The sequence below is a fragment of the Marmota marmota genome, unplaced genomic scaffold, assembly GCF_001458135.2.
Source record: "Marmota marmota marmota unplaced genomic scaffold, marMar, whole genome shotgun sequence".
Taxonomy (NCBI): domain Eukaryota; kingdom Metazoa; phylum Chordata; class Mammalia; order Rodentia; family Sciuridae; genus Marmota; species Marmota marmota.
Genome location: NW_026000016.1, coordinates 2,257,046 through 2,271,147, shown reverse-complemented (window position 1 = coordinate 2,271,147; position 14,102 = coordinate 2,257,046). Strand labels below are relative to the sequence as shown.

The 14,102-nt window shown below is 38.6% G+C and overlaps 1 protein-coding gene across 1 annotated transcript in view; it reads right to left on the bottom strand.

Annotated features, from left to right (window-relative positions):
- The window catches only part of Cubn (cubilin), a 280,157-nt gene that overhangs the window by 156,446 nt on the left and 109,609 nt on the right, over positions 1-14,102 (bottom strand). Inside the window, exon 29 of the mRNA XM_048809051.1 lies at positions 1,795-1,976. Within this exon, the coding sequence (XP_048665008.1) occupies positions 1,795-1,976 (182 nt within the window). The remainder of the gene's footprint in view (positions 1-1,794; positions 1,977-14,102) is intronic.

Genomic DNA, 14,102 nt, shown 5'->3' with positions numbered 1-14,102 from the left:
GGAAGGAGACCCTCAGAGTTATACAAAAGTACATACAAGAGGAAGTGAGGGGAAAGGGAAAAATAATACAAGGGGGAGAAATGAATGTCAGTAGAGGGGGCAGAGAGAGAAGAGGGGAGGGGAGGGGAGGGGAGGGGGGATAGTAGAGGATAGTAAAAGTAGCAGAACACAACAGACACTAGTATGGCAATATGTAAATCAATGGATGTGTAACTGATGTGATTCTGCAATCTGTATATGGGGTAAAAATGGGAGCTCATAACCCACTTGAATCAAAGTGTGAAATATGATATATCAAGAACCATGTAATGTTTTGAACAGCCAACAATAAAAAATTTTTTAAAAAAAGAAGAAATACAAAAAAACCAACAAATATATTTTAAAATGTTCAACAATTTAAGCAATTAGGCAAATGCCAATCAAAACTACACTGAGATTTAATCTCATTTCAGTTAGAGTGTCAGTCATCAAGAATATAAATAATAAAAATGCTGTAGAGAAGACAGAAAAAAGAAACACTTTTATATTCTTGGTAGGATTGTCAGTTAGTACAATCATTATGGAAATGAGTATGGAGTTTCCTCAAAAGACTAGGAATGGAATCATCTCTTGACCCAGTTATACCACTCCTTTGTATTTATCCTAAAGAATTAAAGGCATCATACTACAGGGATAGCTGCATACCAAAGTTTATAGCAGCACAATTCACAACAGCCAAACTATGGAATCAGCCTAGGTGTCCACTGATGGATGAATGAATTTAAAAAAAAATATGGTATAGACACACAATAGAGTTTTACTCAGTCATGAAGAAGAATGAAATTATGTCATTTGATGAAAAATAGTGGGACTTTTAAGCAAAATAAACCAAGCAAAAAGTCAAGAGTAGTATGTTTTCTCTTGTATCTGGAAGCTCGAGAGGAATAAGGTAAAAAGAAAATGGGGGAGAGAGATCTCATGAAAACCCAAGGGAGAACAGTAGAGTAAAGGAAAAGGGACCAGAGGGAGGGAGGGGGGAGAAGAAGGTAAGGGGAAATAATGGGGAATGATGCCAACCAACTTATACCATTGTATTATGTCCAAATACAGATACGTCACAATGAACTCCACCATTATGTACAAGTATAATGTGCCAATAAAAATATGGGAACAGACATTTAAAAAAGAAAATCCAAACACCTCACACTATGTAAGTGACCATTAAAAAACAAAAAAAGCCATCTGCAGGAGGAGCACTTTGCTGCCCAACCCCCCACCTCCCCACCCCTACCCTCCTCATTAGAGGCTTCTGCAGTGGAGAGGACCGTTCCTGTGCTTGCTGCCAGTGTCTGCTCTCTGCACAATGCAGCCAAATGCTTTTCTCCCTAAGTAAGTTTTCTCAGACTTCAAGTGTGGGGTGTTCATAATCCCAAGCACAATCTTGATTGATGGGGCCCACTGTTAGGAGACCAATGCCTCAGAAGTATCCAGAAGGACTGAACCCAGTGGTCCCGCCGGGGCTCCGTCCACTGGCTCTCCCTCCCTGCCCCTTTATTCACACAGTTTCTTGCTGGCCTCACTTCCTATTTGAACTGCCCACAGCCAAGGCCCTCAGGCACTGCTGGGAGGGAAACCTAAACTAAGATATTAATCCCATATGTCTACCAACATTATTCATGAAGGGCTGATACGGACAAGAATGTCTAAGAATAGCAAGCAGCTGGCCACTGGAAAGAATGTGGCCATCTCTACAGAGTGGTTTCCAGTTCTACCCCCAATTCTGGAATGTGCTGGAAAACCATCTTCACTTCCTACCTCCAGGATGTCATAGCTGCAGGTCGCATGATATTCCACATCAAAGTCAAGGATGGTGAGCTGAATGCTGCTCCCTGGGGCAGTGCTAATGTACCAGAGGCACTCCTTGTTGGGTGGATACCTGTCAGGATACCCCGGGCTGCTGAAGGAGCCCGTGGCTCCTGATAACTCTCCACCACAACCTGCGAAAACAGCAAAGCTCAGTCAGTTCCAAGTGGGCACTAGAACTTGAAAGAAATGCAAAAATTCAGCTCATTAAAGGACATTACACAATGCCCAGTTTAGGAAAAAACTAAGTTATAACAACGTTCATGCAATTATAAAGCAATAAGAAGGGAGTGGGGGTACAGCTCAGGGGCAGAGTGCATGCTTAGCTTGCACCAGGCCCTGGGTTCAAACTTTCAGCTTCAAAGCAAAAGAAATAAAGAGGGGGGGAAAATCATACTTAGCATTTATTAAATCTATTCTTTTAAAAGAAATGTTATGTTATTTGTGTAACAGTGCTAAGACCTTATTTTCACCATACCAAGCTTTTGGTACTTTTTCAAAATGTTATCATAAGTTTTAGATTTTCTTCATAATATTTAGGTGAGAATGACATGGAAGGAAGTACAATGATTATGTGAGTCACATTAATAACCTCCATGTCTGTGGTCTTCAGCTTCCTTGTTGCTAGTACATTATTTCTAAGTCAATTTCAGATCTAAGAACTAGAATTCTAAGTGCAAAACATTCTGAACTTTGCACAAGAGACTGTAGAAAATAAAATTAAAAAAAAAAAAGTATACGACCCAGGTCCAGAGCCAGGGAATTTATGTCTAAACCAATCCCCAAACCAACAGATAACTAAAAACCTAACCAAGGAAAAAGAGAACAGCATATGTTTATGAACGCTCATATAGCTCATGTCTCAGAAAGCATTTAGGCCAGGTCATTACAACCAATCACCAAATGTTGCAGCATGAGGCACACAGTAGAAAACTGCTTACCACTCATAGATTGCTTATGTGATTTATAGGTATTTCCTGTTTTGACACTCAGAACGACCACATGAGGTAGGCACTATTACTATTGCATTTCTTAAATGAGCAAATCAGTGCAGAGGTCAAGTGTCTGGCCCAGGGTTCTCTGGCTTGTAAGTGGCAGATCTAGGTTCCCAACTTATGTAATCCCTATGTCCAGGGGTTCTACATTAACCATCTACAGATCAAAAATATTTAGAAAAATTTTGCATCTTTCTTGAATATGTGCTGACTCTTTTGGGTCACTATTCATTAAATAATACTGTATAATAACTGTAAATACACAGTATTTACACTGGATTAGATTCTATGAGTAATCAAAAGATTATTTCAATATAAGGGAGGATGTGCATAGGTTATATGTAAATCCCATGCCATTCTATACAAGGGCATCTGGGATTTGGGTATGCAGGGGGTCATGGAACCAATCACCTGTGTTCTCTAGGTGCCCACCCAGCCTAGAGGAATTCAGAGACCACAAGGTGGAGAGGGAGAAAGTTCTCTACAGAAGTCTGATCTGAGGAAAGCCTATTACAGATACTGAGAGAAAAAAAGCAAAAAAGATCATCTTGTTTTCTAGTAGCAATTTTTGGTGATCAAAAAAAATCATTTTTAATGTTCACATTTCTGGATTTTCTTTCCTACTTTTTTCAGGATATTCTTTATTGGTTGGTAAATTCTTGCAAGTACCTTCTCGTAGTCTGCTTCAAGGTTTTTTATGTTTAAAAATAATAGCACTTCTTCAGTCTTATGAATAAATGTGAGTCTTATGAATAAATCTGAGATACTAAATACATGAGATACTAAATCTGAGATTTTGTCTACAATCCATCATCTGCAAATTCCTATACAGTGAGATCCAAAAAAATGTTTAAGAAATTCTCTGCGGTGGCACACGCCTGTAATCCCAGCAGCTCAGGAGGCAGAAGCAGGAAGATTTCAAGTTCAAAAACAGCCTCAGCAAAAGCGAGTTGCAAAGCAACTTAGTGAGACCCTGTCTCAAAATAAAATACAAAATAGGGCTGGGGATGTGGCCCAGTGGTCGAGTGCCCTGAGTTCAATCCCTGATACCCCCAACCCCCCCCAAAAAAAATATTCTCCGTATAAAATTCCCACTAAACTGAAAAAAGCTGAAGAGAATTCTAGGAAGAACCGCAATTCCATAAAGAAACCCAATTCCAGGTCACTGTTACTATCTTCTTGAGTAGCCGTCTCATGTTTCCACTTGAAAACCTGTTTCCAGACTTTAACTTTGTTGCCCAGGGCACTATCTTTCCTACATCCTGCAAAGTTCTCTCTTATTTCTGACTAAAAAACTATTTAAAATTAGATATGCTGGCATTGTTTATATACTGTGGTGAATGTTAAGAAAACAAAGTGCCATAAAAGATTAGAAAATATTTGTCCTACTCTAACAACACATGGAAAATGTTCCTGAAGCCAAAATCAACACAGTTGTACCTATCTTCAGTACCACTGCCTGACCCTAGGGAGCACCATTCACAGTACATTCCAGAAAATGATGCTTCCTCAAGTTGGGCAACACAGTGGCGGGATTGGTACCCATTGTGCTCAGATGTAGCATCTTTTACTTAAATACCTTATAAGGGAGTTAAGCTACTCTGTCTACGATGGATATTCTTGACATCCATTGTGTCACATAAATAATCCAAAGGGGGAAAAAAAATCTTTTGAGGAAAATAACTTGGTGTCCCCAGGATACAAGAGAGAACAAGGAAATGGAAGCTTGAATGTTTCATCTCTGCCCTTTTACTTCGCTTTGGTTCATCAGCCAAAGGAATTCAAGTTTTTTTAAACCATAGTTAACTCATCTAAAACCCTGTAGCATATTTTTTCCATAGTCTTTTCCAATTGTTTTAGGTTTCCTTGTAAATTCCTTTGCAAATAACAGGATACTAATACCCTTAAACCCGTCGCTGTTCACTGGAATGATAATATCAAATTCTTGGCATTCAGTGATGCTTTGAAAAATCAGTTGTAGCTCTGTAGCCCCCACAGTGCCCTTTATCCTAAGATTTAAAAATGAACAACGAACAAGATTTGTTTAATTCCTGAGTACAGATAGCAATTTGTCTAGCATGCAAGAAGGCCTGAGATGCTTATCTCCCACCTCCCACCCCCCACAAAAGCTCTTTTGCAAAAGCTTCATTTTAGGTATGTCATATTCTGTTCTCATCAAAAGCACTTGTGTGGGTCTTTTAAAGAGAAATTCCAATATTATAAATGATATTCTGTTGGGGAAAAATACGAAGTGGCTAAAACAAAGAAACTATTAGAACTTGAAATTCTTTCAAGTTTGTTTCTTTTACTCCTTTACATGCTCGCCTCCTCTGAAGTTAAACATACCAAAAGTTAGCATATTTGATTTAAAAGTTCACATCAAATGCAAAATAGAATATGTAATTTAGTAGCATTTTATGGTTGACGTGGTAAAACACTAGAAAATAAAGTCAATTCTGATAATGATGGTAGAAATTTAATTGTACTTTTTAAAAATTTTTTGTGGTACTGAGAATTGAACGCAGGACCCTTTGTGCACTAGATAGTGCTTTACCGGTGAGCAACATCGACTCCTTTTTATTTTTATGTATTTTTATTTTAAAATAGGGTCTCACTAATTCACTCAGTCTGGCCTCTAATTTCATTCCTCCTGCCTCAGCCTCCCAAGTTGCTTGGATAACAGGGGTACACCACTGCACATGGCCTGAAATAAATTTTTAGTTTAGTGCCTTGCATGTGACAACCCATACACCCCTGCTGTTTATTCTATCTACCCAGATGTGGGACAAGCTATGAGAAGGACTTGGAGCTAAAAGAGGAATCACTAGCTAGAAATCCATGAGGAGCTGAAGAAGAGGTAAGAAATCGGTTGTTCATCAAACCACAATAAAAGTTTAAAAACTCAGTTCATACGTGTATGGTAGTTTAGTTTCTAAGTGTTTTCAATAAGCACATTATCTGACTTTTAATTCATGATGACAGTATGAGATAGGCAAGAACAAAAAACGTTAGGACTATTTTAGAGATAAATAAAGAGAAGCACCAGGGTGACCTGCCCTCACCACATGGTGAATGGCTGACCTGGGACAAAACCCAGATTTTCTGACACCACCCCACCAACCAGCCCGTCTCTAGTTGTGTGTTCTCTTCTGTGCCTTTTTGACCACGTCAGCCCAAAGGCACTGGAATGACAGTATTGGACACTGCCCTGGGTACTGTTTTGTCCTCGTTGACTAAAGAAAAAGTCACCATAGCAACTTGGAAAAAGTAAACAAAACAAAAATCTTTTCATTGAGACAAATCTGACAAAATTTAGTATGTTAGCATCACTAAGACATTAGCTGAACTGGAATACAATCATGTTTTGAAGAGAATCATTTGCTTTTCAATATTAAATAGCTAATCTTTATGAAACTTTTACTGGTGACTGATAATCTGATTTTTATTTTCCTCTAAAATCCGAGTCATTGGCTGAAAGGAAGTCCTTACTTTATCAGCAGGAAGCACATTAATCTACTGAACGCATAAAGAGGAAGAGTTAAATGCTGTTGCTAAGCCTGCTTACTTTTGTAGATAATTTTAAAAAATGTTTTTTCATATGGGAACCTTGTTAATGCTGTTTTTGTTATTGTCTAAAACAAACTATGAGTTATAAAATTCCAGCAAAAAATTTAATAGTAATCTTCTCTGTATGTTCTATTTTTAAGTGTGTGTGTGTGTGTGTGTGTGTGTGTATGTGTTTAATAAGGACTTTGAAAAAAGAAGCCAGCAATAAAAGAATCAAACATGATCAGAGGTAGAAAGTTTAAACGGTACATTCTGCATTGTCCTATGACGGCTCAAATTTAGTCTCCTCTTTACACCTGGTATTTTCCTGAAACTACATTCCATAAATTGATAACCTCAGAAGGGGTATCAGCTTGGAACAGACTTGGCCAAAGCCCACTGACCCAACTAGGAGCCCCCTTTCACCCTTATCCTTTGATTCCTGAGGGAAATGCCTGAGAAAATCAGCAGCTGGTGTTAAAAAGAAGCCCAAAAGCCAAAGTACAGTAAGAGTAAATTTTAAACACAATAAATGATAATGCTCACATACTTCATTAAAATGACTGGTTTGTATTCTAACAGTTTTGCTACAGCTTAAAACTAAAAGCTTGTTCTGTCCTCTAATACCTTTGAAGCGCCTCATGAGTTGGGCCAATTTGACTCCATCATTTAAAATGGCAGCCTAAGGAGGGATTGAAGTCAGAGAGAAGTTACCAGTAGGGACTCCTAGTGGGGTAGGTGTCCAGACCAAGGCAAGAGGAACTATGTCCTGAAGTACAGAGGCCTCAGCTCTGGCACATCTGTGGTAATGCACTAATGAAATTAAAGAGATTCTGAAGAGAAACAAGCAGGTCAATAAGAGACTGAAGGTAGAGAGGGACTTGAGTTCCTGAAAATGGTCCCAGTTGCCTCAAGTGCTGGCAGCAAAAGTTAGTGACTCCCGCCTTGATGTTGCCAGTTAATTCCCAAAACAGCCTAAAAATGTATGTAGGCGATCTCCCAGGTGATGAGAGGCAAATGTCAGGTATCTGTCCTCAGAGAAAAGACGAAAACCAGGTTGCTAGTCTCCTGACAGCAAGGACAAGGACAGAGCCACCACCCCCCTTCCCCCCCTCTGCCAAGTTCATAAAGACCTGACCTTAAGAACTTGCAGATTAATTTTCTGTGGTATTTTGTGGGTTAGTACATATCTTCAAGAATGGAGACACAAGCTGGAATGATGATAAAATGAAAGCCAAGAAGAAAATCAGGTAATATAAAGGTTAAGGAATGTGAAATTCTCCTGAGAAGACAGGAAAAGGGGGGAAAAAAAAAAAAACAAGCAAAGAGGGCTGTTACGGTTTGGATGTGAGGTGTCCCCCAAAAAGCTCATTTGTGAGTCAATATAAGAAGGTTTGGAGAAAAAATGACTGGGTTATGAGAGTTTTAACCTAATTGGTGAACTAATCACCTGATGGGACTAACTGGGTGATAACTGAAGGCAGGTAGGGTGTGGCCACTTCCCTCCACCACACTCACATTCTGCCTGCTGTCTATGGATTAAGACCTCTGAAGCAATGAATTCCCAAATAAATTTTCCTCCTCTATAATTGTTCTGGTTGGGGTTTTTAGTCACAACTGTGAAAAAGCTGACCAAAACAAGGACAAAGCAAGGTGACTCCAAGAGTGAAGGAAGTTCTCCCAAGCTACAGAACACTCTGTACTGGGTGGAATAATGTTTCCCCAAATATATGTCCACCAGGTAGCTGAGAAGGTGCTCTTATTGGGAAATGTAATCTTTGCAAATAAAATAAAGTTAAGATGAGGTCATACTGGATCAGGGTGGGACTGATGTACTAAAAAGAAGAGAGAAATGTGGACCCAGACACACACAGGGAAGAAGGCCATTAAAGATGGAGGATGAGATTGTAGTTATGCATCTACAAAGCATGGTAAACCAAGCATTTCCAGCCACCAACAGAAACTAGAACCGGTGACGGAGAGTCTTCTCTAGAGACTCTTTTGGCAGGATGATCCTGTCAGCACCTTGACTTTAGATTTTCCAGCCTCCAGAGTAAAGAGAATAACTTCCCATTGTCCTAAGTCCCCCAGTTTGTGGCAGTTTGTACAACAGCCTTTGGAAGCTAATCGTGTTCTTTTCCTGATAGACGAGGTGGCCTGATTTCTTGATAGGCATGAAACAGAAGCAACTCTAAGGATAATGTTGGAAGAAATGTGAATTTGTAAGCTCTCCTCATTCCATCTTGTATTAATCATTTCTTGAGGTTTAGGTGATGGTTGGTCAAGGAAAAAGTTAGAAAAAAGTTACAGTACAGGCAAACATGGGGTTAAACTGTTGTTATTTTTAGCACTAATGAGTAAGTATGGGTTAGAAAAGTTCATCTTCATCTTCAGTAGGGACTTCATTCCTGCCCCTAACTTTGTGTGATACTACATTTTTGTTGTTGTTGTTTGTGTGTGATTTCTGTATATTAATAGACATGGAATAGAGTTATCTGTAATGGTAGAGACAACAACAACCCCCCCACCCCCACCTCTGGCCAAAAGAGAAAAGAGAGCAAAAGAATAAGCCATAATATGAAATGAGTGACTTGGACCATAATATAGAAAATCTCAAAAATCAATGGCTATTTATAGCTACAAAATGACTTCAGTTACTATGTCACTGAATATTCAAAATTAAGGTGATCATACTTATCTGACTATCTGAAATGTCCTGGATCTGAATATTGAAATTTCTCACCTTTGTACACTATTACAAAGAAAGAAACATAGTGCAACCATATTTTAGAAGTTTTCACATAATATAAATTTTAATTTCCTGTATGTGAAAGGATGAAATCCTTCATTTTAACCCAGAGAAGCATACTCTATCTCATCATCTTTTCCTTTTGATGTTTCTTTCTAATCTACTCATTTCAACCAAATTCAAAAAGAGTTTCCTAGGAGAAATTCTTTGCTTACAATTCTTCAGGAGAAATCAATCATTCAATTGCTTTCTAATCCCTCTCTTCTCTCTCTTTCTCTCTTTCTCTGTCGTTCTCAGATATTTTTTAAATTATTGAATATTTTTAAACGAAATATAGTCTGAAAACATCTGCCCAGGAAATGAAATGACATCAAGGCAATGACACTAATTTTGTCAGAAGTAAAGCGGCCTGAGGCTACTAGTAGCTACTTTATGAAATCCCCAAACAGGCCAAGACAGAGAAAACATGTTATCTCTATGCAACTCCCAAGTTCAACACTCATATTTCTATTTAGAAGTATTTACTCTAAACATGCATTCTTTCAATTCCACTATTTTAGTAGACAGTCTCTTCCAGGGAAAAGTTCAGTGAGCTTCCAGGACTCTGACTCACTCCTACCTCCTAATTCTTTCCTTCCCTTTGTCCACAACTGCAGCCTTTCCTCCACTGGGCAGCTACTCCACACCAACAAGTGGACAAGCACAGGAAGCACCATGCTGATGGTGGGGTGCAGGGGTGTCCTCTGACCCTCAGCGCTCTGTCCAAGCCCAATCCTTGATTCCTGTGATTATCCTACCCGGGGCTGCAGGCCCCTTGGAGGGCACACACGACAGGCAGGCCGACAGCCCAGGTCCCCAGCTCAAGGGAGGCAAACAAAGTAAATTATCTAGATCCTCACATGCTCCATTCCATCCTCCATCATCTACGCCCAGTCAAGCCCATCTTTTTCAAAGGGTGTGCTAGGGCCCGCTGCCCTCTCACTCATCACTAATATAACTACTCCCTTACATAAGCTAGTTTGTGTAACCAACCCTTAGTAGATATACACAATGGAATTTTACTTAGCAATAAAAGACAATAAAATCATGGCATTTGCAGGTAAATGGATGGCGTTTGAGAAAATAATGCTAAGTGAAGTTAGCCAATCTCCCCAAAAAACAAATGCTGAATGTTTTCTCTGATATAAGGAGGCTGACTCATAGTGGGGTAGGGAGGGAGAGCATGGGAGAAATAGATGAATTCTAGATAGGGAAGAAGGGTGGGAGAGAGAGGAAGCAGGGGATTAGCAAGGATGGTGGAATGTGATGGACATCATTATCCCAAGTACATGTATGAAGACACGAATTGGGTGTCAACCTACTTTATATACAGAGACATGAAAAATTGTGGTATATATATGTGTAATAAGAATTGCAATGCAAAAAAAAAAAGCCCAAAGTACATGTATAAAGACATGGAAAAAAAAGAATAGATGATCTCTGTGGTCTCTCCCAGATCTGTCTATTCCATCAACCACATGTAGAGACTCCAAAAGAAGAGCACTTTATGAATGAGAAATAAAATAGATGGGGTTGGGGATACAGCTCTGTGGTAGAGCACATGCTTAGCATGAGCAAAGTCCTAGGTTCATTCCCCTGCACCAAAAAAAAAAAAAAAAAAGAAAAGAAAAGAGACATCATGTTGAAGGATAGACAACCAAGAGCTAATTTTGAACTAGTCCTTAGTCAGGGAATGTGTTTCCACCCCAGCACTGGTCCCCCAGATGTTATTGTTACTTGAACTTAAAGAAGAATTGTGTAATTTACTGAGGGCCCTTGGAACCAGAACATTATTTACTTAGGAAATATTATATACATTTCTTTTAAAATATTTATTATTATGGGAACTGTTATAAAATTGTCTACCATAAGCTCTGAACTTCTTTGCATTTTAAAATCACTTTATCTTTTTTTGCAATGAAAGTTATGGGGAAAAGTTATTTGCTTTTAGACAAAGTGTAGCTACTCGGAGCATAGACTTTGGAGTATAATCCCACACACTTAGTTTTTTGTCCTGATTCCATCACTTACTAGATTTGATCCTGGGCAGTTATTTAACTCCTTTAAACCTCCTTCCTCCATTTTTTTTTTATCCATTATAAGAGGATGGTGATGCTTATTTCAGAGGAGACATGAGATAACCCTTTTTTAAGTATTCATCACATTGTAATCATTTAAAAAATAACCTCAACAACAGTAATAATAAATTATATGTCAATTAAATAAATGCAGAAGACATGTAATTAAATTTTCATTTACTTTTTATAGGGCCAAGTAGTCTATTTTTATCACAATTAATCTCTTATGATAAATTTAAAATTAAATTTAGGTGTTAAATATTGTTTAGCCTGTGAGTAGTAGTCTATAACTAGAAGTAGAAAAAAGATCAGGGACGAGATATAATAATGTCATCACTATGTACAGGAGGATATCAAACTCTACTAGCTTTCTTAAGGGTAGTTACATCCCACACCTAGAAAGTCCCTCTTTGTCTGGTGAGACAATGATGACTAGCATCAGTTTTTCTGAGTACACAGTGGAATTCACATAAAATGAGTCCTTGGGTATGTAATGTTTGAGGCAAATATGGTGATATTTAAGTAAATACTCAAAAGGAGAAAACTCTGAGGACAAAAATTAAAATTCTACTTTGAAAATCATGTTTGCTCTATGTGGGTTTAGTCATTCTGAGCTGCAGCCATATTTGAAACTGAAAATAAACCAAAATAATGTGTGGTTTCTTTTTTCATGTTGTACGAAAAAGTGTGGAATCCCCTAGAAAGTATGTGCAATTGCTATCAGAGATGCTGTTGCTAGGAAACCAGAACACAAACAGAAGATTCGAGAAAGCCCTGCCTTTTGGCCCAAATCTCAAGGACTATTCTGAATTGCGCAATATATAATTTGGGAAGGTCATGGTTGTTGAGGGTTATTTTTTTGCTTTTTATAACTGTTTCAAAGAGTGGCAATGGAAATACAGCTCAAACTGTTTCTAACAGTAGCGACATGGGAATTGGGATGCAAGACTCCTAAAAGGCCCTTGTTAAGAGGCTCAGAGCCAACATTAAATGAAGGTCAACTGTGTGTATGTGTATTTACTGTTGTTGTCAAGGAGGCAAAAATTGTCAGGATTTAGCTTTTCCACTCATTCTGAAAGGTCTGAATAGGTTTAATGTTGTGCTTCAGATCACTGAGACCTTGCTGGAAAAGCCCTGAAGCCAAGGCAAACTGAACTGCAAGATTTTCTTAGTAAATTATTATTATTCAAAGAAGGTTCTATTAATGTTATTGGTAAACAAAGTTTTTTTTTTTTTTCCAAAGACAAGATCTTGCTTTGTTGCCCAAGCTGGTCTCAAATGCATGGGCTTAAGTGAACCTCTGTCTTAGCCTCTGGAGTAGCTGGGACTATAAGCATGTGCAACCACACCTGGCTTGGTAAACAGATTTTTTTTGAAGTTAGCATTATCCATACAGAATGTCTTAGAAAGAAAACAAATGTAAGTAAGAATTAGTCATAAAATAAAATAAAAATCATGTCATAATGCAGAAAATGTCATAATGCAGAAAATCTGTGCTTTGGATCCACACTAAGGTTGTATTCATTTCCAGACTATTTTAAAAGTATCACAAAGACAAAGGTCCTAAATATGAAATAGGCTGAAAGAGCCATCATAAGCAGAATAGAATATAGCAGGTATGAATGGGAAAGAAAGTCTAGTCAGCATTTAAGGAAATGCCTTTTAAATTAAACAGAGTTTCAAGTAGGATTTCTCTTATGTCACATGAGTATAATAAAATAACCATGTTTTCACTCATGTCTTTACCAAGAGTTTGCTTGTAGACTTAATAGGTGAACAAAGGAGGTGTGCTTGGTCATAAAGGAGGTTATTTCAGAGGCAGATGGGCAGGTGTTTCACCATTCTCTCTCTGTGACATTATATTTATCCCAGCCCAGGAGTCACTTCGACACTGTGAAAGCAATTCCATCACCCACAGAGAGGAAGCTCTCTGCCTGAGATTAGGACAGAGGGCATGATTCACAGCCCCGTCTGTGAGTGTGCTCTGGAACCTTCTCTGACCACAATTCACAAAATCACTTTTGTTGCAAATATCAGACCTCCAGATGGTTCTGAATTTTTTCACCAAGTGGGATCAAGGCTCAGGACAAACAGAATGATAATGAAAAAAAATGGTCCTAAAATAATTTTCAAACAGGAAAATTTAGGTAATAGAAGTCTGTATTTCCAAGATAGAACTCTGAAGGAATTATTAGGAAAAAGGAATCTGACAATTGTGTGTCAGAATTTATCTCAATATTGGCCAAAGCATCCTTTGGTACCTTTGTTAAAGATCCACTGGAGCATTGCTCCCCTTCCTCTTCATTTTTTTTTTTAATTTATAGTTGTAGATGGACAGCATGCCTTTGTTTTATGTATTTTTTCATGTGGTGCTGAGGATCAAACCCAGTCCTCACACATGCTAGGCAAATGCTCTGCCACTGAGCTCTAGCTCCAGCCCATCATCTTGATTTTAAAAACATACATCCCCAACCTTTGGTAGCCAGGATGCAGAATGCTCCCCTTGGGTTCCCTCTATCACCACGACCTGTGACTTCTCCAACTGTAATATCCTCCCCTGACATTCCAAATTCCCTGCTTAGTGGGTGCCTACTGTTCACTCTGTGCAGTTCAAAATTATCCCACAGTCTTTCAGTGTTCAGTAGATTGCAGCCCCAGGAGCCTTGAGTCCTGCTCTCTTTACTATTTTATACCCCTCTACCTTTTTCTTTGCTCATACTAATACAGGCATCATCTATGAATTCTTGTCCTGATCATTCTCTGAGGGCTCTTAAACCACACAGAGATCTCTCCAAGCCCTTGCAGTCTTGCAATAGGAACATCCTAGTTCAGCACTTCCGTTGATGTTTTCCA